Source organism: Podarcis filfolensis, assembly GCF_964270895.1.
Source record: "Podarcis filfolensis genome assembly, chromosome: 4".
Taxonomy (NCBI): domain Eukaryota; kingdom Metazoa; phylum Chordata; class Lepidosauria; order Squamata; family Lacertidae; genus Podarcis; species Podarcis filfolensis.
This window is the reverse complement of record NC_139607.1, coordinates 78688343-78715744: the sequence shown is the minus strand read 5'-3', so window position 1 is coordinate 78715744 and position 27402 is coordinate 78688343. Positions and strand designations below refer to the sequence as shown.

Sequence of the window (27402 nt, the reverse complement as noted above, 5' to 3'; positions counted from 1 at the left end):
GCAAAAGCAGACGTGTGTTAGATTAAAATTATGTATCATTAATATGTTTCCACTATCCTCACCAATGCTATAGAGCACGAACTTGTTTGGGAACTGCATTTAGGATTTCTCATGCCCAAAACAAGACAGTCTTTTCTTTTTTTTTCCTTTTAAGCAAGTCTGACCAACTTCCTTACTGTCTATTCACTGCTTAGAATAATTCCTGTTAATACAGCCTTTTCATGGACAAGCCCTTATTCCCTAGACAGGAGCTAGGCAGAGGAAGGCGGCTAACACAACATGGCGGAGGGCAGGAACAAAAATGACGCTCTTGTATCCCTCCATTGTCATGTTGCCATTTTAGTATCCTGATTATATTACGCTGAGTCATGAAAGGGAAGGGGTACTAAGAACAAAATCCACACCCTGCCCCCAGCTCTATAATGTCGTTTTTGTATATTGCTAACTCAAAACACAAGGCAGGGACAAAATTGACCAGTGCTGTGGGAGGAGGTGTAAATCTTCCCCCTTTTGCAATCTTCCACCTGCCCATAAAAACCACCCCATAGAACAAGATATACCCATATGATATCTGATACCCATAGGGCAAACAGCAGATGAATGGAGAGTGGTCTTTCTCAGGAAAATGGCTCACAGGAATAGGGTTAACACCCCCTTTAAGTGACAGATTCAATTAGATTCCTAGCAAATGTCCCCACTTTGTGTCTTGTTGCACCCTGAATAGTCGTTGAAATCACATACCCAAAGAAAGTTTGCTTTTGTTTGCTGCCTGTCCATGTAAAACGCTTCCGTTCTTCTGAAGACAGCACCATCCCACTGTCGGCCTGGTAATCCTGAAAAAGAACACACCTTCGGTAATGCAACTTTGTTCCTTGTGTGTTCAAGTTTACTACAGTTACACATTGACTCTGAATAACCCATCATCTACATGGCCCTAGATTGACTTTTTGGTAAAAGTGCAACCATATAGGGTGTTCAACAACTGTGCAAAATGTGTACCTGTGTATGCAAAGAGTTGAGTTTGTACACCTATATTCACATGTAACATTCAATGACCATAAAGTCTGTGCTGTGTACACAACAGCTTAGCTGTGCAAATCAACAAGGGTACACCCACAAATATTTGTATATGTTTAGAGACAGTTTGTAGTTGTATTAGGGATAATATGTGAATAAGCCTAATGTTAGCTGCAAGAAAAGTGGTGTATGATCAGTGGTAAAAAAAGTATTTCTGTTCCCCAAAAAGTGATAAATTATCAAATTGATAACTACTACTTAGTTGACACTCTTCGTCCACTGAGACTAAGTAGGACTGCACTTTTTGGTGTTCTGGTTTAGCATATCTTTACATATCAGATATTTTATTGGAGTTCTCTGAGCGTAGACTCAGTTACAAGCTTCAGGGACACAAAAAGGAGACCTGGCTCACAGAAGCAAGTTTTACATATTCCCAATTCTTCTCTGGCTCAGATTAAAATTCCTAGTTTACCTATCCAACCACCTCACTTCTTCTCATTCATCAGCCCTCTTCCTTCCATAAATTAGTCTTGGAGCCCCTTCAAGTCAGTGGTGTTTGTTGCAGGTGTATTCTGCAATGTGTTGGGCTCGTAGCTTCTTGCTGAAATGCTGTAACTTTTCATCCCACAAACGTTTATTTTTAAAAAATAAATAAATTTTATTTTCAGTTTTTCTTAAAAATATTTTACATCAATAGAATTCCAATATTACAATACACAAAAATATTCTGTTTCCCCTCACCCTTTTTGTGGTTTCTTATTTTAATTCATAACACTGCATTTTCTTTGTCGTTCTAATTATTAATTACTCCTTCAAATTTCCTTTTAACTGTTTGGTTTAAATTAATCCTAATGAATTTATGTGTGTACAATTACATTTCAAACAATCTACAAATTTTCCCCAGTCACTGATAAAGTTTTTCATCCCACAAACGGTCTGGGTGTGTGTGTACATGTCCCCTTTTGGTGTTGCAGAATACACCTGCAAAAAAGCACCAGTTTGGAAGGGTCCTGCCATTGACACAACAATAGCACATTAGTGGTGGAGTTACACTACACTGCCCCCTCCGCTGCATTGGTTATTATGTGCTGCTTTTGCCACGTTGCTGCATTATTGCCATCTGGAGGGGGCACTCTTGCACAACTAAATTGGGCAATAGGGTGGGGAAACAACCCAGAACCTTTGTGGGACAAAAAGTTACAGGATTTCAGCAGGAAGCTATGAGAAATGGCACTGGTTGGGAATGAAGCGGTATGTCCAAACCTAAACCTTTTGTAGGCACAGAGAGCACTGATCGTGTATATCGCTTTTGTAAAGAACTATGCAGAAATTCTGGTTTTAGTATGTTGGCTATTTGGCCGTAGTAATAAACATTCATTTATTTAACACCACCATGAGCACAAATCACTGTGTACGCACAATAAAAATGACATCTGGAGGCGCTCACTCCATGTTGTGATGGGAGCAGATGGGGTAGTATGCCAGCTACAATTACAAAATTTGTTCACTGCTAATACAGCAGTAGAGAAGGCCACCATAGCTCCTGGGAGTTATAGTTTTTCCAAGGGCTACTGCAAGCTCCATAGTCCTACAAGCTCCTTTAATCTGCTGCTCCTATTGAAAGGGGTTTGGGGAGGTAGGTGAGTGAGTGATTTCAAAAAGTCAGAATAGCTAAGTAAATTTTTTTAAAGTGATATATTCCCAACTTTTTCCCAAGTCAGTTTGTGGTTTGGGGAGCTTGCCCATCAACTGCCCTGAGGTTTAGATGGAAGGATTGGATAGAAATGAATGAGTAATTAGACTAGTTCCACTGTCACACTCTACTGTGACGAACGGAGAAAAGGCCAGCCGTGGTGGGGAGTGTGCACTGCATCCCTCCTAGAGGTCCCTGCAACATACAAACACTCTCTCCACACAGGTATATCACACCCAGCACATTATTTACCATTTGGCTAATTAACAGTATGAAAAAAAATAATGCTACTTTTAAGCGTGTTACTCTCGCCGTGTACATCAGCAGGACAATACCAACTTGCACAGCAAATGAGTCACTCTTCCCACAACATCAGCCCATCCTGGAGGAAGAGGACCACAAAGGATCTGTTGTATTCCTCTTTAGCTCAGCAACACAAGGCTGAATCTAAAATGGCACACACCACACATTTTAGTAGGTTGATCGTGACTTACATCACATCCAAGTTTGTTTTTGGGTGAAAGTTCTTCAAAGGTCTTGACTTTCATTCTGAAGGCATTAACATATCTCCTTGAAAAGCAAGCAGAAGAAAAAGCTTGTTAGATGATCTCAAAACATACCCTATACAGTGGTACCTCGGGTTAAGTACTTAATTCGTTCCAGAGGTCCGTACTTAACTCGAAACTGTTCTTAACCTGAAGCACCACTTTAGCTAATGGGGCCTCCTGCTGCTGCTGCTGCTGCGCCGCTGGAACACGATTTCTGTTCTCATTCTGAGTTCTTAACCTGAAGCACTATTTCTGGGTTAGCGGAGTCTGTAACCTGAAGCGTATGTAACCTGAAGCGTATGTAACCCGAGGTACCACTGTATGTACATTGAGCTGCTCTGTTTTATATTCTTCCTACCTGTGAACATCTGAACAAGGGTGAGAAACACACTCTAACTTTATGGGCGGGATTTAACTAAGTTGTTGCATGAGCAGAATGAGATCCAGTTGTGCAACAGGACTTGGCCCCATCTTTCCCCTCACATCCCCTAAATCTGTTCTGGATGGTTGGGCAAACTTTAGAGGGCATGCACGAAATCCATACTGCTAGTCATTACTTTGCTATATATGTAAAATATCTTGGTATTCCATCATACCCAGTGTTTTCGATGCTTGTGTAGTTCAAGGCTGGTACTGAATGATTTCCTCTCTCATGAGGATGAGGGGAAGTTGGAGAGGAATGGTCAAATTCAGGATCCACTGATAATATAGTATTCAGAGGGATATAGTCTTTGCCATCCTACATAAACAGAAGTATAAAAATTATCAAACAGATAGGAATAGTGTGAAAACAATGCCAAGCATTGGAGTCCACAAGCTCTCTGGGGAGTCCATTCCACTGTCAAACAACCATGACCTCCCTGAAACACCATAAACATGGTGTACACTGCATTTTGCTGCTTGCCTGCTTTACGTTTGCTTGAAGTAGATCTCCCAATCTCTCCACCAGCTCTGAGAATCTTGGCCTTTCCTTTGAATCCCCTTGCCAGCAATCCAGCATGATCTGATATCTGCCAAAAGCAAAAGACAGGGTATCATGAGCACTACTTCTATGACTCACACTTGAACAGCAGACCTCAGATCTGGGAGCCACCCTTAACCCAAACTTGAAACATGGGATCCATTTTTAAATTATTTTCTATAGACGTCCACCTCCCTCTCTCTCTTTTCTCTCATACTTTCTAACTTAAACTCTCTCTGATTTTATGTGCTTCAAACAAAATACAGAAATGATGAAAGTGCTACCGATACCCCCAGAGTTCAGAGCATTTGTGTGCCTTGAAGAACCATCAGTGCCGTGCAGTAGAGAACACATCAAACCTCTTGTGGTATTTCAGGCATTTCTACAGAGTTAAGCTACAGAGTTAACTGTTGCAGTTTTAATTATTTTTCATAGGATTCAGGTTCTGAGGAAAGTGAGGAAGAAGTCAGTACAGTGATGATGAAACTCCTGCTTTTTCATTCTTCCTCTTTCCACATGTGAATGATGAACAAATACTTAAACTCCTCACAAGGCTCCATAGCTTGGTTGCTCGCTTGCCAGACTAATCTCAGGGCTAGAAAAATCTCTGTTGCATTGAAATCTTAAAGCTTCTCTACTGCAGTGTAAGCCCATTATCTCTTGCCCTCCAAGCGCCAGTTACGCCATTGCTCACATCAGCCTTTCATGTGTTTGAAAGGTTATCAAGCTGCTTCATCGACCTTCTCTGGCATAAGCCAAACACCAGGAGCCCTCAGCAGCCTGCATCACAGATCTCTGCCCCCAATCTCTGATAACCTCTGCTGCTCTTCACAGATTCCTCTCTCAGTTGTTATCCATACACCCACCCCAAAGCACACAGGCCTCACAATGGCCAAACCAGAAAGTTTCATTCTGTAGTTTTGCCATCATAGGACTATTAGTAAATGTGGTGGCTGAACAGAGTGATGCTGAAGCATCAAAAGGGGAACGGGATGTCGCACATCTCATGTGGTATTTCTTGAGAATCCTTGCTTTTATTTACCAACCTCCCCACCCCACTTAAGATAGGATTAATAGTGTGTGGGCAATGTCTGGTAGATTCTCAGATGCAGGGCTTAGGGATTTGTTTGTATAACAAAGGAGGTTCAGTTGGCTTCAGACAGGAATTTTAACCCATACTTTAGGAGGTAGTAGTCATGCATGTGCTACGCATTTGAGATGCTGGGGAAGTTCTTCAAGCTCAGACTAGAAACCTAACTTGGGAGGCCTGTAAAAATCCCTTGCAAAAGAAGAGGTGAGTTTTACAAGCCCCAAATGTCTTCTCCTACATAGATGAAAACCCCAGCAGGAGAAGACATCCCAGCTCCACTCAACTTCACACAGGTATGTTTCTGTCATTTGCCTCACCTGTCCCTGCTGCCTTCCCCATACCCAAAGGTCGCTCCCATTTTTCCTACCACACACACACATATTCCCCTGTCCTACCAGTAGGGAGCAGCAACAGTAGGAAAAAATGGTAGGTCTTTCCCCCCATCCTCTAACAGCATGGCAGGCAAGGAGGACTATTAGAGTTGTGGTTCTTCCAAGGGCTCCTGCAAATGCACCTGGATTTAAATTAATCTGGAGCCTGTATTCAGTGGCGTAGCGTGGGTTGTCAGCACCCGGGGCAAGGCAAGTAATTTGCACCCCCTAACCCGTGGATTTGCGCCCCCTAACCCGTGGATTTGCCCTAACCCCAGATGTTGCGCCTGGTGCGGCCGGGCCCCCCGTACCCCCCACGCTACGCCACTGCCTGTATTCACTGGGCTTCCTAATACCACTGATCCTAACAGGCTCTTTTGGTGTCATCATATTGCATTGCCATCCATTTGGATTTTTCTGGGAATATCCTGCATACAGGAGTCTGGTTTCATCAGCGGTTGGGAACCTCTAGTCCATGGGCTTCAAGATCAGCCCAGCAAGTCGTTTTTGGGGCACCACACCCATCTTTCTTAGCCTGACGTCATATATGACATCAAGCATGGGAAAGTTCAAGAGGCAGCTGCTGCAGGGGAAGGCAAAATGTAGCACTTCTCGAATTTGTCACTTTTTTCTTTTGCTCTGAACAGAGAAATGAAAAAAGTACAGAATTTTGCCTGCAAAAGAAGGGGCAGTGCATTCTGAGTACACTCCCAATTCTTCCTTTAAAGCCACTGCTTGAATTCAAGCTGATGATGCAAAGGAGCAAACCATCCTTTGCAGCCATGGCTTGAATTCAATCCAGCTGCAAAGGAAGAATTGGGAATGCAACTGCAGATTGAAGCCACAATTACCTCATGTTATGTGACACCAGGTGAATGGAGGATGTGTGGCCTCACCTGTCAAAGTAGTCTGTGTGGGGCTGGCCACTTCCAGACCTGGCCCTCTGGCTGAATCCAATTTCCCAGCCCCAACTTACAGGATCACCACCCCAAAATCGTTTTGATGTCCCTTTCTGATATCATGTTCTCCGTGAATGTGTCTCCATAGGAATTACACAAAATCATTCTGATTGTGAGACGGGCATAGGAACTAGTATACATCCTAAATTGTGTGTGTGTGGCCCTCCATCCTGTCTGGAGCTTAGGGGAGCTGAAGTCCAAAACATACAGAAGACCACAGCTTAGGCACCCCTGCCTTGAATCCCAAAACCCAGAGAGCAGATCTTAAGGATAAGTTCCTTTAAGGAAAAAGCTAGCTGAAGGCCTAACTAAAGCCAAAGCCAAATTATGTTTTTAAGGAAAGCAGAAAAAAATGATTCAGGAAGGGGTGACTTAAGAGTAGAGAATGTGGTGCTTAACCTTTTCACCACCTATAATTTCTCTGTTCCAGTTTCTCCCCCTTAAAACTAGGTTAACTATCTGCCTACAGCAGGGGTGGCTAAGCGGTGGCTCTCTAGATATTGTTGGACTACAACTCCCATCATCCCTGACCATTGGCCTTGCTGGCTGGGGTTGATGGAGGTGGAATTCAAAAAGGACAATAAAAACTGGATGCGGAAAGCCTGGTTTGATTGGGAATTTGGAAAATGGAGAGATCCTCTTTTGAGGAGATCTGAAGACCTGAGGATTATAAATTTGTTGAAGGTGGAAGCTGGAGCTGTGGGGACATTTGGATTTGAAAGAAATTTGAAACAAGAGTTGGAATACCCCATAGGCTTTGCTTTTGCTTTTAAGTATGGAGGACTGGCTAGAAGCAACATCGATTCTGTTGGGCCGGAGCCCCTCCGAGACCTGGGGCTTAACATCAAGGTCTATCAAAGAGACCGGCAGAAAGGAACTGAGAGAGACATAAGGGCCTCGGACCTGAGATCTCCAGGCTAAATAAATAATATAAAGACTGATGGATATTGGTTGGGGACTGGAACCGGGAGAAGGGTGGGTGGAGGTTGGGAATCCAAAGGGTACATAAGGATAATTTGCATTGCTTTGTTTGTTTTATATTTTGTTAGTGGTAAGGAAATTGGGTAAACCGTGGAAGGGAAATTTTGGTCGACCTTAGGAAAAAGGTTCAAGAGTAAATTAATGAGGTATAAGTATTGATGTGTAATTTTAATAAGGTGAAATTGGTTTTTTTTTCTTTTTTTTTTTTTAACTAAGTGAGAATAAGGCTGTTAAAAAATAAATGGAGGAAATGGAAAAAAGAAGTAAAGTAAAATAACAGTATGTTAGAATAAATGTTTAAGTTAAGGTGAAGAAATAAGTTAAGGACTTGCTGAATTGACAATTTAAATTGGAATACAAGAAGGGGAGGTGTGAGGAGGTCTGAGAAATAAGGTTGAGGAAAATAAGTATCAGAAACTGTATGTGTTTTTTCTATCTTTTTTGTTTAGTTTCGAATATTTTGTTTATTTTTTTTGTTTTTGTTTGTTGTGTGTTTTCTGAAAATACCAATAAATATTTAATTAAAAAAAAAACAACATCTGGATGGCCACAGATTAGCCACCCCAAATGAGTATTTGTGAGGGTATGAAGAAGAAGAAGAAGAAGAAGAAGAAGAAGAAGAAGAAGAAGAAGAAGAAGAGGAAGAAGAGTTTGGATCTGATATCCCACCTTTCACTCCCTTTAAGGAGTCTCAAAGCGGCTAACATTCTCCTTTCCCTTCCTCCCCCACAACAAACACTCTGTGAGGTGAGTGGGGCTGAGAGACTTCAAAGAAGTGTGACTGGCCCAAGGTCACCCAGCAGCTGCATGTGGAGGAGCGGAGACGTGAACCCGGTTCCCCAGATTACGAGACTACCGCTCTTAACCACTACACCACACTGGCTCTCAAATGAAGACATTTGAAACCCTATGGCACGAAAAGCAACGGGGGAAAGGGTGATATCAAGCATAGAAGTAACAGGCTGGGAAGGTTTATGCACCTCTTTCCCAAATCCTACTGTTCTAAATTCCCAAAGCACTTTTATCCTAATGAAGGTTGGTGGCATTTTGTTACATGTGCACACTGTTTGGTTTGTCCCAAAGTAATGCATGCCAAAAATGATACTGTCCAAAGCACTCGTACATCTCTGGGGTTGCAAAATCTGGAGCTTTCATTCTTATGCCTTCTTTTAACTTGTTGAAAAAGTCTTCATCTATCTGAACACCTGGATAAGGAGATGCACCTAAAAGAGAAGAATTTAAAAAAAAAACACACTCTGAAATTGGAATGGAGAGAATAACAAAGGAAACCACAGACACTTCTGACATGTGAACCTTTACAACATTTGCATCCTGTTAGAGACTGAGCATTTTCTAAATTGAGTTGCTAACCTGTGTGGCCTTCCAGAAGTTTTGGACTTCAACTCCCATCAGCCCCAGTCAGCATGGGACCTGGTAGCCCATCAACATCAAGAGGCCACAAGCCAGCCACCTTCCTGCTCTAAAGTAAGTCTGAGATCTATTTTGCTTCCCACCACTCTTCTGTTCTGTTTGGGTGATGGGCAATGAGTTCTGATGTAACGTAGGGGCATACTATTTTCTATATTCTTTTCTTTTAGCTTAGCTTTTCAATTGTTCATCCTTTCTCAGGGTAGTAAGAGTTAATTATGAGGCAAGAGCAATCCCAGCAACAAGTACTAAACAACCAGAAGACTGTTTGTCTAAGGAACTGCATGCATGGACCAATTTCCTCTGCTGTTGTGTCTGTCTCTTCTACCATTCTTCTTTGATGAATGAAATTGCTGCTTCCTTTGCAGGACAGATTTTGTATCCTGCATTTTTAAAAAAGATTATTATTATTATTATTATTGTCTTGCTCAGCATTTCCACCCTAGATGGCATGCTCACCCAAAGATGATAATTTCAGTCTTTGTTTGCCTGTGAGCCCCATGGATTAGTATGAGGAGGAAGCAGCTGTGAATGGCAATGGCTTGGCACTGTGAGATCCAAGAGCTGATTGTGGTTGTGCTGCTGAAAGTTGCTTGTTTGTTTATTATTAAATTTGTATCTCACCCTTCCTCCCAAAGGAGCCCTGGGTGGCAAACAACAAGTGATAAAACAATAAGAACATCTTAGAACGTTTTGAAAAAACAATTCCAGTACAGATGCAGACTGGGAAAGATCTCACAGACTTTATTGCTATTATGGCCCGCAGAGAAAAGTGCAGGAATGGGTAAGGTCTTTCTAAAGAAATATTACCCAGATAGATAGATTATCTGACAACAATTTTAAAACCTCTCCTTTCATGTGTTCCCATCATTGTTGAGACACATGGTTCATAGTTTATTTGCTATTTATAAATAATTGCCATATTTTGTGTAGCATAATAAATACTGATTAACAGACTAATACAGTACCATGGTTCTGATGTGAACAACAGTGAAGTCACTAGATCCTGAAAAGCACAAGGACCTCCTCTTGCCCACCCACACATTGAACAAAGTGGTTTTTTTCTCCCCTTTTCCAGTCAATACCCCAGTACTGCATCATAACCAGCCTTAGAATCTTCCATGCTGAAAGAGCAGCCTGCAGTGTGGCAAGGGAGGAGACAAGCTGCCTCTTAGAAGCCACACAGATAACAGGGGCTTACTGCATCATTGCCATTCCAAGGCCTCCTAGTCACTGCGTTTCTGCCTTTCTGGGTTCTGTAAAATGGGGTTAAGCATGTAGCAGCTGATTTTAGATTGCACAATATAGAAAAGTAGGGACTGGGAGAGAAGGTAGGACAATTTTTGATGGGCCCCTTTACTGCCTGCTAGTTGCTGCCATTCAGGTAAAGAAAATATTATGAGGTCTTGAGCTCTTGTTTTCTACAGTGGTACCTCTGGTTCTGAGCCCTCGGGTTATGTTTTTTTCGGGTTATGAACGTTTTTAACCTGGAAGTGAGTGTTCCGAGTTCTCAGAGGCCTCGCCGCTGCCCGGAGCCAGGCCCCAACATCCGCAGGGCCTACAGAGGCTCCGTGATCGGCCTCCAGCTGCGAGAGCTTTCTGAGGCCTTCACAACTGCCCAGAGCCAGGCCCGACATCCTCATGATGCCCAGCAGGTCGCATCCCAGCCCCAAAGTTAGGCAAGGAACACTGGGCCGAAAAGCCCTTTACCAAGCCTTGCCCCACCCCCAGCTGTAGCAAGGTGGGTGGCACCTTGCCAGGTAAGCCCACCTACCCTGTGGGAGGGGGGGGGAGTGGAAGATTTTGGGATTCTGCAAAGGATTTTGGGATTTGTTTATGTGAGTCTGCCCTGTGCCTTTGTCTCTGTTTTGCTCCTTCGTTTGGGGGACTTCTGGGGGACTCTGCCTTCTGTCATTGTTTTGGGGATCGTGTGGAGCCCAGTTCAGCTACTGGTTGATTGTGTGACTGCAGAAATGGATAAAAGCCCCCCAGCCAAACAATGACTATCATCAGTGCATGTAAGAAAAAAATAAATGTTAATTTTTTCATCTACAATACTGTCTTATTTATTTTATAGTACAGTACATTGATTATTGCCTTCATTTTATGGATCAATGGTCTTGTTAGACAGTAAAATTCATGTTAAATTGCTGTTTTAGGGGGTGTTTTTCATCATCTAGAACGGATCAATCCACTTTTCCATTACTTTCAGTGGGAAAGTGCGCTTCAGGTTAAGAACAGACTTCTGGAACCAATTAAGTACTTAACCTGAGGTACCACTGTATATTCAAAACACATTGGTTTAACTTCTACTAAAATGTAAGCAGATCATAGCAAGCCCATTTCTGATATATAATATTTAAGCTGCAATCCTTAACACACTTAGGTAGGAGTAAGTCACATTGAACTTGTTGAAGCTTACTTCAGAGTAGCATGTACAGGATTGCACTATTAACGATGAATTGGGTACTGTATCCAATTGATTTTGTTTTCAGAGATCTTAGGATAGAATCAATTCACTTTTTTTAAAGAACAACTTACCTAGAGAAAATATTTCCCACAACAGTACTCCGTATGACCAAACATCACTTTTGGTACTATAGATTTTATCAAATATAGATTCTGGTGCCATCCATTTGAGGGGGAGACGTGCCTGCAACAAAATAAAAGGGCCTTACTTTTCAAGCAAAATGAAATTAGCTGTAGATAGCAATGTAAGTGTTTTACAGAGCTAGAATTATTGTTTTAGGCTGCATGTGGAAGTTGCCTTCTGCTCACAGAAGGGCCAGAGTGGTGTTGTGCTAGAAAAATGAGATTAAATCCAGAGATGCAGTTTGTCTTGCACATACAGTACTCCACTCTGACTTTAGAGATCTGCCAGTTTCAAGCCAGCCATCACAAATATAAGACTAGAAACTTGGTTTTCAAAAGCTGAGTGTCTCAGGAAGCTTGGTTGGGTGCCTAGTACCAATTATGTTCTTTTTCCCTGCACTTCTACAAAAGCTAAATACAGACAGCCCTGGATGCAGATAAGTCGGTATGCTGTGATTTCCCCAGTATTAAAGAAATGTGCTTTGCATGTGCCTAAAGTTCCTTAATGCTGCTCATATATTCTTCCAGAACATTAAGATCTTTTTTTCAAAGGGGAAGAAAAGTTTTGTTTTTTTTAAATTTGGGTTTTATAAACAAGAATAATGTTATGCAAATAAATATACCAAGTTTTCTCATGTCATTTGTATACCACAAAAATAGCATAATAAATGCTGAAAAATATCTATAACATATGTTTCATTATTAGTGGCCAATGTATAAATTATTGGTTTATGACTTGGTTTAAACCAGGCATGGCCAAACATGGCCCTCCACCTGTTTTGGGACTAGAGTTCCCATCATCTCTGACCACTGGTCCTGTTAGCTAGGGATGATGGGAGTTGTAGTCCCAAAACAGCTGAAGGGCCAAGTTTGGCCATGCCTGGTTAAACAATTTGGAAAAAGAAGAGGGGGGAAGAGAGGAGTGGGGTGAGGTGGTTATGCCTCTATTATTCTACTTAGTGTGTGTGAGGGGTTGTGCCAGCGTTACTTGTATGGGTTCTCTTACTATTCACTTGTTGTATTTCCTTGATGGTGAGAGAGGTTGGAGGGTGGCTTAGGGTGTGGTTGGTTGTCTTTGGTCGGCTGCAGTGAGAATTGTTTTTGTGTGTGAGCAGGGTATGAGTGTGTATTTTTGAATCAGGTTAGCCAAATTGATTCGTATGCTGTTGGGGGATTCTTGTTGTCTTGTTGGGCTGTGTATGTGATAAAGGGGAACCAAACCGGGGTGAAGGCATCTTCTTCTATTTGTCAGTTTCAGTTTATTGGTTAGTTTTTCTAATAAGGATGTTTCCCATGCTATTTGGGAAGAAAAGTTATTTCACACATTCCAGGGCTGAGTCCTAACAGTGCCAACAAATTCTTGAGCTAAACCAAAAGATTCTGGGGGTAAATTATGATGAGCCATAGCTCAAATTAAGCCCCACTGCACCCCCAGTGAAGAAACGCAAACTTCTATTTCTTTTGCAAATAAAGTTTAAGCCTTTTTACTGGCGGGCCTAGCAAGGTTAGCCAAGAAACAAATATCAACATGTAAACTATTCAAAAAACAGAGCTGGCGGACATTTCCGAGCATTGTTGTGGAGGATGCAAACTGTCACAGTGCATACAACTCATCTGGACCGCTCATCTTCACATAAAAAATGTACAATCACTTTCAGGGGCCTTTTAGAGTGCAGAGAATGTAAACATTTAGAAATCTTCTCCGTGAGCTGTTCAAAATGATAAACAATGGGGCACATAAGAAGCATGCTGACTTACATCGCCTTTTCTCACATAATCAGGATTCTTATAAATATCTCTTGCAAGGCCAAAATCACAGATCTTCACAACATTGTTTTCAGACAAAAGGACATTTCTGGCTGCTAAGTCACGATGGATGCACTACAAGAAAACATTAAACAATCTCATTGCTGATCCAGATATGATTCCAAAACACAAAGCTGAATCTTTTCCATGTCCTTTTAAAAAGCATTAATATACATGTTCATGTTTTTAATAGCTCCGTTTACATTTTCTTCTGGAAGTTGCCTAAAGTTTACATAGAACTACCATAATGAAATGCAAAGGTGCTTTACAAAGAAACACTTCAGAATATAAGCATGTGTACCTTTAATCTGTTGAGTTCTACCAAGGGATAAGTCAGACTGCTTTAGGCTTTGTAGGTAATGCATTTGGAAATACATAATAAAATCCAAAATCAATTAGGACTTTGTATAGACTTAGATAAGCAGCTATTTTTCCTACCATATGAGAATTTATAGTGGAGTCCACCTTAACCAGTCCTGTTTTCAGAGAGCCAAACTGAACTGAACAGAAATCTGGACCAAATCTTTAATTTTTCCCAAACCAGAAACTTGTATTTGTAGAAACACATTTATTTTCAAAAGGAGAGCTGAGATTTGAAGATGCTGTGAACATTAAATCATGTTTCTAGAGATGAAGCACTATGACTGCTGGGTTGGGGTATTGTTTAGGGGGTTTTGTTGGTGGTGGTGGGGTTGCTGTTAATGATATGAATTGTTTATATCTTTATTTTTAGAACTTTTTATGATTTATGTCAAAATGGTTCAGTTTGGTTTTTGATGTGTTTTAGTTAGTTATGACTACTTTTATTATGTTTGTGATTATGCAAATATTTTTGTTGTAAGCTGCCTTGAGCACAGTTTTTACTATGGAAAGGCGGCATACAAATAAAATGCTGGTGATGACATGCAACAGTCACTGAAAAATGTCCCACGCAGTGACCCTAAGGTGGAAAAGTGGTCATCTGTAGCCTCTGACTACACCATTACTCCTAGCAGTGACATCAATGGAAATCCAAAGGAGTGGCCATGTGCCCTCCTTTACAGAAAACAGTTGTCTAGCTGAAGTGCTACCCAGTTCACATCCCATTTAAAGATGAAGAACTGTAAGCAGCCAGTGCCAGGACAGCAAACCAAGAAGGGGCGTGCACACCTGTCTGGCAAGAGGAACTACACTTCTATTTAAATTATAGTATTTTTTTGCAACTGGACGCCTTCATCTGCCCCAGCTGCAACAAAACATGTCTCTCCCATATCGGCCTCTACAACCACAGCAAGCACTGCAACCTTCCAATAGTTTGACCTCACTCTCAAAGGCATACTCCTCCATTGTCTCCCGAGGCAGGCGGATGCCAACAACAGTTTCCATCTGATAAACTGGCATTTGCGCATTTCTCACGAAGGCATATCCTCTTTTCTCTCCCTCTCTTTATTTGGTGATGTGGTAAGTGGCCCCGCTAGTGGTGACAAGGCATACTTAAGCATGTTGTCAGAGGCTGCAGATGACCATATTCCTGCGTGTTTATTAGTGGCTATTTATGTGGTTCCTGATCACCTGGATCTAACCCCAGGCAGAGGAATAACTGCAATGGAAGAACAAGCCTTTTGTTTCTAGTCTGCTGTGTACGCTATGAAGACATGAATAAACATGCATTTATTTATAGAGAGAGCCTCAAAAAGAAAACTGTCCTTCCTTCCTTCCTTTAGGAGTTCCGGGGAACAAAATTGCCATTGAATCACAGAAACCAGTTTGTCTTCCCCATGATGCAATTTCCCTGATGCAGTTAGTTGCAAGGAAGATGAGGAGCCGCTGGTTACTTCAGCAGCCTTGCCCTATGCTTCCTTTGTGCAGCGAGTTTCCCAGGGTGAAGGGAAAACCCCTCTTTCTCAATAAAGTTTCAGGGAGTAACACAAACATTTTGTATTTAACAAAACAGAAACATGATTCTTAGAGGCGTTGTTACATCACAAACTTAAACTGGTATAAGAACTACCTTTGGTAGTGCTGTGAAAGGGGTTTGGAATCCATGTATTCATTTAGGCCAGGTGGCTAGAGTATGCCGTATGCTAGGTGGCTAACAATTGTGTAAAATTGTGTAAAACACTTAATTTTTTTAAAAAATATAAGTGGTGGACATATGCTTCTAATGTATATATTCCTTTAGTGTCGCTGGCTCTCCACACCCCCCCAATAAGGACTCTGTCTTAACAAACAGGCAACAATTTAAAAGATGCATTTTACAAAGGTGACAGAAAAGCTGCACTTGTTGAATTTCTCTCTGTCATGCAGCTATTAAGGGCACAGCTCCTCTGCCAGGAAAAAAGACTAGAGGTCAATATGGGGATAACATTCCCAGCCAATTATACAGCAGGTTGTTGGAAGCATAATGCATGCAAAACATTACCCCATTATTATTAATCTTCCGGAGGGGAAATGCACAGGGGGTAAACTAACCTTTTGAGATGATAAGAACTCCATGCCTCTGGCCACCTGAAAACTGTAAGAAATTAGATCTTCCATGGTGAGCGGCCACTTGTAAAATTCATCAGAATCTGAAATCAATTCAGCGCATACGAGGTTAACATGACTTTGTGCTGCCCACAGTACAATGGAGCGCCTGAAACGTAGTTTACTAGTGAGAACAAAAAACAATTATTGGGAGGTGCTGAGCACTTCCCCAAGGTTAAGGAAGAGACCATAGAAACAGTCACACATCTTCCTGTCCGATTGAGTAACGTTGTAAATAAGCTTATTTTAAACCATCTTTTCTCGGAGCCGAGTATCTCCCAAGGATGTTTATGAGGGTGATAAACGGGGAAAGAAAATGTCAAAGATGCAGATCACGCGGTAAAAATATCCACAGGCTGCATAGAAAAAGGAAGGAATTAATACATACCCTCCTCTTCCTCTTCCACATCACTTAAACTTTTATCTTCCTGAAATCCAGAGCTTGCTAAGCTCTCTCGACTTGGGACGCTCTCCAGCCTTTTTTTCTTACCACCAATGGGCTCCACATCCTTCTCCTCTGTCACCAGCTCTCCTTGAATGGAGGCATCCTTTAGACAAAAAGAGGGGGGTGGGAGAGGGAAAAATTGGCACAAGATGGAACAGAAGATATTCCAGCCAAAGTTAAGCACTTCTGAGCCCAACTGATTTCAGCAGGAAAGTTAAGCATGTGCTTTTATCCCTCCTGTTAAATAAATGTAATCTAAAAGTGCTTAACTTTAGCTAGATTGTACCCAATGGATTTTGAGGTCTTTCCATTCAATTACTTTTTAAATGTGCTGGTGAGGTCCTTGGACACCACCACTAGAAAACACTGTCCCTTAGAAAACGGTTAAAGCAAGGGAGTGGAACCACACATCATGTAGCCAGTTTCTCCTCCTAGAAATATACTTTAAATTTTACCTTTTGCAATAGGCTATTTTCTGCACACACCTCACTGTCCCTCATCCAGGCAAACCAAAGGCACTATCAGAGTTCAAGGCCACATTCCAGCCAGGCAGAAATACTCAAGGGGAGTGTGAAGTAGGGGGGTGGGAGGTGGAGCTTGGGGAAAGGAGAGTCCTATCTATCTTTTTCACTTTTTTCACTTTGATTTAAATTTAGTGGAGCCAGGAGCAGATGGATAGAACTGCTTTGGCAGCCAGATCTGGCCCATGGGCAAAGGGCTGGTGTGCATCTGGAGTTGTATTCCTGCTCCACATTTTTTAGTTAATGGTCTTGTCCTATGGCTTCAACACTGCGCCTGTGCAAGGATGGGAAGTCCCAGGGTCATGTTGCATAGAATTGCACTTAGGCTGACCCAGAGATTACATATCCTTCCTTACATATCCAAAATATATCGCTGCTGAACCCTGCAATGAAGTCTTGCAGTGGGGAAGGTACAACCTTGTAAAATTCTTGAGTTACTGCATTGCTGCAACAACCTGGTTATTTTTCTATATCTGTACATTAAAGCAACTCATATTTGCACTGGTCAAAGGGCATTTGCACACCTGTTCCTATTTGTACTGTGCAGCAAAATAAAATTAATGTGATTATTTCAGTGGACGGTGAACTGAAGAAATAAAATACAGCATTTGGGACATTACCTTGTTGGAAGAAAAGAAATTCCTTTTGCTCTTAAGGTAGCTTGATAAATTTCCATATTTGCAATATTCAACTATAACCATTAGTGGCCCTGTGAACAAGATGATAAACGTTTTGGTGGGGGGAAATGACAATTTATAACCTCTGTGCCTTTTGTGTCATTGTTCAAGTGCCTGTCTCAGCAATACAGCATAATTACTTAAATCAGAATGCATTTGAAAGAAATCCATAATATTTCCCCTGAAGTCCCTACTCTCATCTTTGTTTCACACTGATTTCTAGGAAAGTTTGATCTGTATGTGATTTAATTCAGGCCTGCATCTCAAAAGTGTATTTTCACACAGTTGTATCAAGTCATGGTTTAACTCTTGAAGTTAAAACAAGGACAAAGCCCAGCAGAACTTAGCATTAAGAACCATCTTTCCAGCCTGTGATAAATACAAAAAAAAGTAAAGCTATATTTTAAATAAAAATAAATAAAATAGCAAACCAGAACACCATGTTTTTGTCATAGTTGTCCATACCTCCATTTTTTGTGCAAGCGCCCAGCAGATTCACAACATTCAGATGATGACCAATATGTGTCAAGATCTTCAGCTCAGTCATCAGAGCTTTATACTCGCTGGCGGTGGCTCCTTCTGCAAGGCCAAGCAAAATGGTTTACTTATTACTTAGGGCACTTCTTACCTGGAGATTTCTTGCCCTGGCTCCTGTCACTACTTGTTGTTGATCACCAGCTGCATTCTGTTGGTTGTGAGGATGCTTTCCGCAAACCTGAACCCTAGGCAGGAACAGCACCATAAGTCCAGAAGCCTGTAACTGCACCGTTTGGGCTGTGGGCTGCCTACATGAACCTTCCGCAAGCTGGTATCCTGCAGATGTTCTGGGCGACAACCCCAGTTTCCCCTGACCGCTGATTGTGCTAGCTGGAGCTGATGGGGGCTGTATTCCAAAATGTGGGCACCAGTTTGAGGAAGGCCAGTCAAGACCAACTTGGCTTTCAGGCAGCAGCCTTGCTCCACTCTGGCTGGAGGATCTAGGAACTGAACTTGTGAGCTTCTGCCTGCAAAGATGGCTCTCTACCATTAGGCTATGGTCCCTGGCTCAAATGGCAACAGGATTTCAGCTTTACTGCAGATGCAGGACAGCTGAAAATGGGTGCCCACACAGTCTGGACACTACAAAGTGAAAGCGGAATTGTTCTATACCATACGTACCTTTCAGCATTTTTACAGCAACTACTTTGTACGTGGGTGATTTTTTAATTCCAAAAGCGGCTGCTTGTACTACTTTCCCATAAGCACCTCGCCCAAGGGTCTTTCCTGCATCAAAAAAAAAAAAAAATCACAGTTGCTGCTCAGAGAGACATCATCAGATAAACTCACAGTATTAAACTTTTCATTATATTTAAAGTTCTGACTGTGTGATAATACATGGAGAGCTCCTGAATTTAAATGCAACAAATTATACCACTTTCACAGACCTATGCTCAAAGCAATTCACAATATAAATGAAACCCTAAGTAGTCAAACAAATGATGGAAGTGTGAGCACAGCTGCAAAAGGGGGAGATTATCACACCTGGCTACTTCTGATCCAGAGCCTTTCAATAGTAATTATTGTGTTTTGGGCTGTGTACACATCATATATTTAAAGTACATTTCCTCCTCCCAAAGAATCCTGGGAACTGTTGTCGTTTAGGATTCTGGGAAGTGTAGCTCTGTGAGATGTTACCCACAATTCCCAGGATTCTTTGGCATGGAGAAAGTGCTTTAAATGTATGGCGTGTCTGCATTATTAGGAATAACAGAAACTGAGCCACGTCAGCTAAGATATATTAACTTGTTAGAACTGGTCTGTAAAATCCAGGGGAGTAACCTGCAACAGGTGGGATACAAGACAAAAAATATTTATCACATTTAAGCTTATGCTTCAAACTTAGCCCACTGTCAAGCCCTAAGAATGACATTGTAGCAATGGCTATGCTGCCTCAAGGCAGCAGCTGTATTAACAATCAAAATGTTGCAAAACTGCTGCAAAGTACAGTGGTACCTCGGGTTAAGTACTTAATTCGTTCTGGAGGTCTGTTCTTAACTTGAAACTGTTCTTAACCTGAAGCACCACTTTAGCTAATGGGGCCTCCTGCTGCCGCTGCACCGCCAGAGCACAATTTCTGTTCTCATCCTGAAGCAAAGTTTTTAACCCGAGGTACTATTTCTGGGTTAGTGGAGTCTGTAACCTGAAGTGTATGTAACCCGAGGTACCACTGTACTGGCATGAAGCACTCTGCTGCTGCTGCTGCTGAAAAATGCCACAAGGCACAACAGTAACCATCAGTCCCAGCTGTTGTTTCATTCCTTCATTTCTTCTGCAAGGATTGGAATGGCCTTCAGTACTTGTCTGGCACTCTGTTATGTCATCCGTCTCTTGGTCAGAGATGGCCTAAGATATTTTGCTGGTTAGGGCAAGAAATTAAATGGTTGTAAAAGTACAGTGCTAAGCCAAATAATGGAATGTTTGCTGCCTTTTAAGCATGCCTCCCATAATCTACTATTCCCATTGATATTTGCAAGTCTTGGGATGGGGGACAAGTTCCAGCTGGGATCTCGGCAAGAGCAAAGGATTAAAGCTATGTCCCTCCATTCCCCCCCAGCTACTTATTTTTAAAAAGACATCAGCTACATAAGGGCAAACTAGATGGCAACATCATACACAGTTTGGACATTAGACTATTTCTCCCTACCTAAGGGTTGCACCAGTCAGATCCCAGCTGGTCCTTTCACCTTTCTGTTCTGCTATCTCCCTGCTTCATTAACTTCCCTTCTTTCCCCTGATTGGACAGGGTTGCTCGGGTTTTACCACATATCAGGTGAAGACGTGTGGTAAAATGTGTGTTCATCTGAACATCTGTCCACCTGGATTCACAGAATCACAAGGACATCAGTAAAGTGAAGGAGATAAAGGGCACTGAAACCTGTTGCTTGTGTTGCAGGAGCCTGATTCTGTCATGGAGCCCTTAGGCCCCCGTGCAGACCAGGCATCCATCTGTTGTAAACCTAACTCCTGGAAGCTCATTGTTTTCTGAGAATTTGGCATTTGTTTTGATCAATAATAGTCCATTTACTTAGGACATTGGAATAAGCAACTTGTAAACTCTCTCTGTACTCAGTAAAACACCACAGGGGTATTGTTGTATTCGGACACTGGCATGTTTTCCAGATATCTTTTCCATCTGAACAATCTCTGTTTCATGGAAAACTAATAAAACTCTCCCCACCCCCCTGCTTTAAAAATCCTCTGATATTCTGGTTTCAGTTACATTATGTTTTAGTGCCAAACATTGGCTCCTAAGAACTTGTAGAGACTATTTGGGTATTTGAATTCTTGGACCAAATTCTCCTCACTTTACAAGCCACAGAAAATCCCTCCAGCGGCTTCAGAAGATAATGGCATACAGAGCAGCGTTATTAGGAATGTAAGGTGCAATTTATGTCCCACTGAAATCTATTTCCCCCATCGCCCCCTTTTCACCTGGCACAGCAGTATTGAAAGCGGGATCATCTGTATATCTGCCCAATACCAGCATGAATACAAATCGTCACGAATACACAGTAAAGAGGACATCTGGAAGGGCAATTGAAAGGTGTCGCCTTAGCCTATAATAGATAATCCTAATATTTAACTCAATCTCTTAGGGGTTATGTTTCTACTACACAGGCTGGTTTTCCCCCTCCCCACACCTCCAGCTTCACTTAGGGTAACTGAGATCATGAAAAAGCCACTCTGAGTCAGGGGAAATGTTGTGTGAGCAGACTTTTGGACTCCAACAACTACACTCTTGGAGGGAGCCACACAAACAAACAAACATAGAATTGCTCTTTTTTTTCTTAAAACAAGCTGTCATTCTTTCAATGCAGACAGTGCTTGTTATGCCACTATTAAAGATCCAATTAAAATAAAAATCCTAGGTGGGGTAAAGGACCGTCCTAGGTTGGGTAGTACACTAAGTGATTCCACCCTGGCTACAGGGCTGTGCAAATTCAGGAAGTCTGTTTTCTGCTTGACACAAAGCTGTTTCCTGATTGAATAACTGAATGGTTAGAGCACACTGACATTTTAAAAAAGGCCTAAGTGGAGGCGTGATCTGCCATACTGTTTGCATCTTAATGGGTATCATATGGTATGCTTACAGCCACCATAAACAATGGTAGCATAGAACCCTTTGCATATGTTTCTTCATACAGAAACTGTAACAATAGTCATTTGTTTTCTAAACATTTGCAATTTGATATCTGTTGCAGAGAGCCAAATTCTGATACAGTATATACTTAACTAGGCTCACATCCTGAAGCTCCTCACACATTGTGTAGCGACCAGAATATGTAAGCCTAGGTAAAGGGACCCCTGACCATTAGGTCCAGTTGTGACCGACTCTGGGGTTGCGGCTCTCATCTCGCTTTATTGGCAGAGGGAGCCGGTGTACAGCTTCCAGGTCATGTGGGCAGCATGACTAAGCCGCTTCTGGCGAATCAGAGCAGCGCACGCAAATGCTGTTTACCTTTCCGCTGGAGCAGTACCGATTTATCTATTTGCACTTTGTCATGCTTTCGAACTGCTAGGTTGGCAGGAGCAGGGACCGAGCAATGGTCCGTCCCCGTCACAGGGATTTGAACCGCTGACCTTCTGTTCGGCAAGCCCTAGGCTCTGTGGTTTAACCCACAGTGCCACCCGCGTCTAGCTACCGTTAAAATCTACTTTACATCTGAACGGATGCCATCAAGATAATGAGGGAAAACTTTGAGAAAGGAGGCAGATAAGGATGGCCAGTTTTGGTCATTGCCCACTAGGATTGTATTCCTTCAACTTTTATTAAGCAAATAAGCAAAGTGGGAAATAGGCAGGAAACTCTGAAATAAATCCAACGGAACAATAAAACCATTGGAATTATAGGAATTGCTCATCTCAAAGCCCCCTCCCTTCTCCATTAGATGACATTGGATTCATTAGCTGAGATTTAGATTCTCAATGTTTAGTCAGCCCTCCTAGCTCCAACAAAAAATTTACTCAGAACTCTCAAAGCTCCAATGAAAATTCTACTCAGTGCCCTCCAGGAATCCAAAAACCATTCTGCCTGAAGGACAGGTATACCTTTCTTTCCCTTTCTCCATTTCTTAACTTGTTTTCACTGTGGTTTCTATGGCAAAATTGCCACACTTACGTTCCTGTAGGCTTATGGGGATAGTTAGATTTTTCACTCTTTAAATCAAGGTGTGCATGCATTGTAGGATTTGCTACCTGCTTTATTTTTGCTGTCTGAAGCAGCCTTTATATATATTCTGTCACTTTCATTTCATATAATAAACCAAGCTTTATTTATTCCTTTTGTGTAATAACTTCTTGTGCGCATAAGGTTACTAGATACTTCACAAATGATAAAAATGAAAAATAATTAAAAAATGAAAATGTATGAGATTTTACAGAGCTAATGGGCAAGTTGGAGAAAGACTGACCGATTAAAATTTATCACTAATCACCTAGCAAAAGGAAGATGGCTAGCCCTGTTAACACTTACTCCCAGGTAGAGACAAGCAGTATTGCCTTCAATCAAGTCCTTATGACTTTCCTTGCAATCTGAGACAGTTTCCAGATGGGAGAATTCTCCTGTATAATAAAACTGCAGATGGCCAACATTATGCTAGTGCTAGTTATGTATATTTCTCATCCAATGAAAATGATTGGCCAATGATTCAGGACAGACAAAAAGAAGTTACTTCTTCACACAACACCTAATTAGTTTATGAAATTCACCACCACAGGATGTGGGGATGGGATGGCCAGTAGCTTTAAACAGGGATTCAACAAATTCACAGTCTATAAGTAACAATGGACACTTAAAAAGCCAAGGCTGCTATGTTGATCCTTAAGCAGGGGTGGTGGTGAGGAAGAAACAACAGTCACAATTGGCCAATACCTTTATCAGGACCAACTGAAATGTCACTAAACCATAAGCAAACTTTCAAATGCTCCAAAATGCTTCATTAGGCCAGGTGCTACTAAGAGCCGAAAGTGGGGTGGGGTGACAGGGAAAATAGTAATGGGGGGAGGGAGTACAAAAATTAGGTTGGATGTCCTAGCAATGAGGTCTGCATTTAGACTCATTTCCAAGATGGAGACTGGAGGTTGAATTAGACTTTTCTAGGTGCTGCAGGTAGTGGAGGTGGAGAAAGAAATTCAATTCAGTTCACATTTAAAGGTGACCCATCCAATTTGCATTTTCCAAAATAATATGCAAGCCAAACACAGCCATCCTCCGCAATTTGCATTTCTCCAAATTTAGCAGTCCAGTTCTCCAGACAAGCGATGTGTACAAAAATGCATACCTGAGGGTAAAGCGTGCACAAAAAGCATACATTCATGGCAACAATGCATTGCAAAATGCTTTGCAAAAATATGTATACTTGGCAAACTTGCGTATTAGGAGAAATTTGTACTCAAATGTTGATGAATTTTCACATAAGTTTTTTTTTTTAAATTGCAAACTGGAAATGTGGAGAACTGAATTTAAGATTGGAAAGATGAGAAATGACAGAAAATAAAATTGACATATTCACACCCATCCCTAGGAATTCCGACATGTTTTCCTGCAGGTATCAGGTTACATAACTAACTTTTTTAGGATAAAGGAACAATAGCTGATCCCAATTTTTTAAAACATATAGCCTGGCTGTTACCCAGATCCATCTTATGCCTTAAGCAAAACACACACACGCTCCTCATTAGACAAAAGGCAGAAATATGAAGAAACAAAGCAATCTTTAGATTAGCAAATATATATGAGGAAAATTCAGATTAAAATTAAAATTTAGAGGCAGTATGCCATTAAGTAGCAGTTGCTAGAGAGAGCTGTTGCCTTCAGTTCTGCTTCTTGGTTTCTGAGAGGCATCTGGTTGGCCCCTGTGAGAAACAGCGTACTGGAATAGTTGAAACATTAATCCAATCAAGCAGGACTCTACTTGTGTTCTTATCCCTATCACCACTTGATAGGAAGAGGCCAGGCCAGCCTTGCAACCAGCAAGTAGCTTTTCCAGCTATGGGAGTTTGCTGAAGAGACATGAATTCAAGTTTGAGCTTTGGTATCTGAAGAACAAAGGAATGGTTAACGGTGTGTCAATGCATATGCATCCCAAGTAGCACAAGTGGGAAGGGGATGTGATTATTTGAGAAGCTTTCGGTGAACGGAATGTATTAGAGAAGGCCCTTGCTTTGGCTACTCTAGGCTCAAATCTTTAGGACTTTGAAGGTTAAAGCTGCCACCATTGGAGTGCTTGCTGGGGCCACATTGTCTGGCTGGTTCTGTTGTGGCACTGCAGAGCTTTCCTTGCCATAACCAGGAAGAAACTGCCAAGGAAGAAGATGGGAGCTGTAACAAGGAGGAAACTGCATGGAAGACAGCTACTGACAGAAAAAAGAGTAGAATTTTGAAGCACTGGAACTAAGAAATCACTTTTATTATCTGTCCAATGAGAGTGATTCTCAGGATATACCAGACAGGAAAGGAAGACTCTCAAACCCTTCAAGGACAGAGATGATTCAGCCACTGAGTGCAGGAAGGAGGAGGACAAGGGTGGTGCTGCTTGGGGACTTCCTACTGAGAGGTACAGAGGCAGCTGTGTGCCAACCGGACCTTTTTGTTCATGAAGCACGCTGTCTGCCTGGCACACAGATCCAGGATATGAAGGACAGGTCACTAAGACTTTTCAGGCTCGCTGATTATTATCCCTTCTTACTAATCCACAAGGAGACAAATGGCGCCACAAGACACAACTATGGACATATCACATCTGACTCTGAAGCTCTGGGGAGGAAGGTGAAGTACCTTGGGGCTCAGGTGGTGTTCTTGCCAAGTATTCCTGTAAAAGACAGAGGACTAAAAAGAAAGAGACTAGTATTTCATCTGTGCAGATAGTGTTGACAGGAGAGGGTTGGTTTCTGAGAACACAGTACAAACTTCCTTAACAAAGTACTACAGGCAGGAAATGGGCTGCACCTCATGAGGACTGGAGAAAAATGTGTTTGGCAGAAGCAGGACAAACTTGATCAAGAGGGCTTTAAACTAAATCCGTGGGGAATGGAGACAATAGCCCAAAGGTAAATTCAAAGATAAGCACTAAAGATAGAGACTTGGGAGGTACAGGAGAGGCTGGGGAAGCTGTGGCTGGTGCCAGGCAAACTCCACAGGAGAGACACTGAAGTAAAATATCCATGGGTTTCAGTGTGCAGAGGATGGGAAATAAACAAAATGAACTTGAACTCCTAGTACAGGAAGGTGAATACAGCTTGAGAGATAAAACTGAGCCTTGGTGGGGTAACTCCCAAAACTGGAATGAAGCAACTGAAGGCTCTGAAACAGAAAGGGAACATCAACAAAGTGCACCCCTGCACATAAGAACAGTGATCATGGTAGCACTGCAAATAGGAAATGGATAAAAAGAAATGAAGAAATTAAAATAATGTTGTGATAGGGGTCTATGATATAATGTTGAACCAAGGGGAGGCTGTGGATGACCCTTTCCTGAAACAAACTGTAGAAGTTTCCAACCAGTGGCTAATGTCCCCTTGTGACAGAGAGGGTGGTGGCCTCTCAGCAGCATTCAGTACCATTGACCATGGTATACTACAGCAGTGACTCTGTGGAATGATAGTTGGAGGCACAGTAATACAGTTATTCCACCATTATTTCTACTTCTGTAATGGGTTGGATGCTTGAGAACAAACTGAGAGTGAATCCCTACCCAACCAAGGCACTGTGGGTTGGTGGTTCATGAGTCCAGGAATTGGGGAAACTGCCTGCTCTAGAAGGGGGTTGCCCTCCCATTGAAGGAGTTGATTCATAACTTTGGGTCCAAACTTGTCACTGGAGACCCTGTTGTTTTTAGTGGCTGACAGTGTCTTTGGCCAACTTCAGTTGCCTCATGAGCCATGTTCATCCCTGGATACAGATAACCTGGCCATGTTAATTCATGCTCTGAAGATGTCCTTGAAGACAACTTCAAAACTGCAGCTGCTAAACTCTTAAGTGGAGCACTGAACTGCAGCCATAGGACACTGGTTCTTAAGAAACCGCACAGGCTTCCAGTAAGTTTCTGAACTGCATTCAAGATATTGGTGATGGCCTATAGAGCCCTAAATGAAGAAGCACTTCTTTCGGTGTCCTGTCTGATCACAAACATCTTCTGGAGAGGTCCTCCATCTTTGGATGTTCCACACTATGGGGTATGTACGAAGGGCCCTTCTCTGTAATGCTGTACCACTTGGGCAATGCCCTCCACTCTCAGATCTGCCAGATGCAAATCTTGTTTTAATTTCAGTGCCAGGTTAATATCTGGTCATTTTTAATCAAGCTTTGAGTAATAATTAATCCCACTACTTAAGATGTAGTGACTGTCACTTCTCTTTTAAGATTATTTATTGTTTTATTGTTCATCCACTCCTTATCTCCTATTCACAAACTGCCATAGTTTTAGAACTATAGTATAAGAAACTGTTCTTGGGTATTCATTCTAGGGTATTAATAAACTGTAGTTCTGTGAATAATTCTTGTTCTTATTTATTGAATTTATACCTCACTCTTCCTCCAAAGGAGGGTTTAATAGAGGAATCTCTATTAAAGAATTCTCAGTATCCTTGCCAAATTATAATTCCTCATGTTCTTTGAGAGAAGCTATGACCATTAAAAAGGTATAAAATCCAACCTTTCATTCAAGGCATTTACATACCTCACTTAATCATTAGCATTTCTACAATGCCATCAGTATAAGAAGTTGTAAATATAGACCCTAAGGAAATTTAATCAGTCATGTGAATCAAT

At 41.8% G+C, this 27402-nt stretch overlaps 1 protein-coding gene across 9 annotated transcripts in view; it reads right to left on the bottom strand.

Moving 5' to 3' along the window:
* FLT1 (fms related receptor tyrosine kinase 1) overlaps positions 1-27402 on the bottom strand; it is a 136217-nt gene that overhangs the window by 1713 nt on the left and 107102 nt on the right. For all 9 annotated transcript variants that reach the window (XM_083608986.1, XM_083608988.1, XM_083608981.1 and 6 more), the window contains 12 exons: positions 18753-18857; positions 18060-18173; positions 17538-17626; positions 16340-16499; positions 15898-15995; positions 13399-13521; positions 11590-11701; positions 8744-8843; positions 4163-4268; positions 3855-3997; positions 3205-3280; positions 742-833 (listed from right to left, as the gene is read on the bottom strand). In XM_083608986.1, the coding sequence (XP_083465112.1) occupies positions 742-833; positions 3205-3280; positions 3855-3997; positions 4163-4268; positions 8744-8843; positions 11590-11701; positions 13399-13521; positions 15898-15995; positions 16340-16499; positions 17538-17626; positions 18060-18173; positions 18753-18857 (1318 nt within the window). The remainder of the gene's footprint in view (positions 1-741; positions 834-3204; positions 3281-3854; positions 3998-4162; positions 4269-8743; positions 8844-11589; positions 11702-13398; positions 13522-15897; positions 15996-16339; positions 16500-17537; positions 17627-18059; positions 18174-18752; positions 18858-27402) is intronic.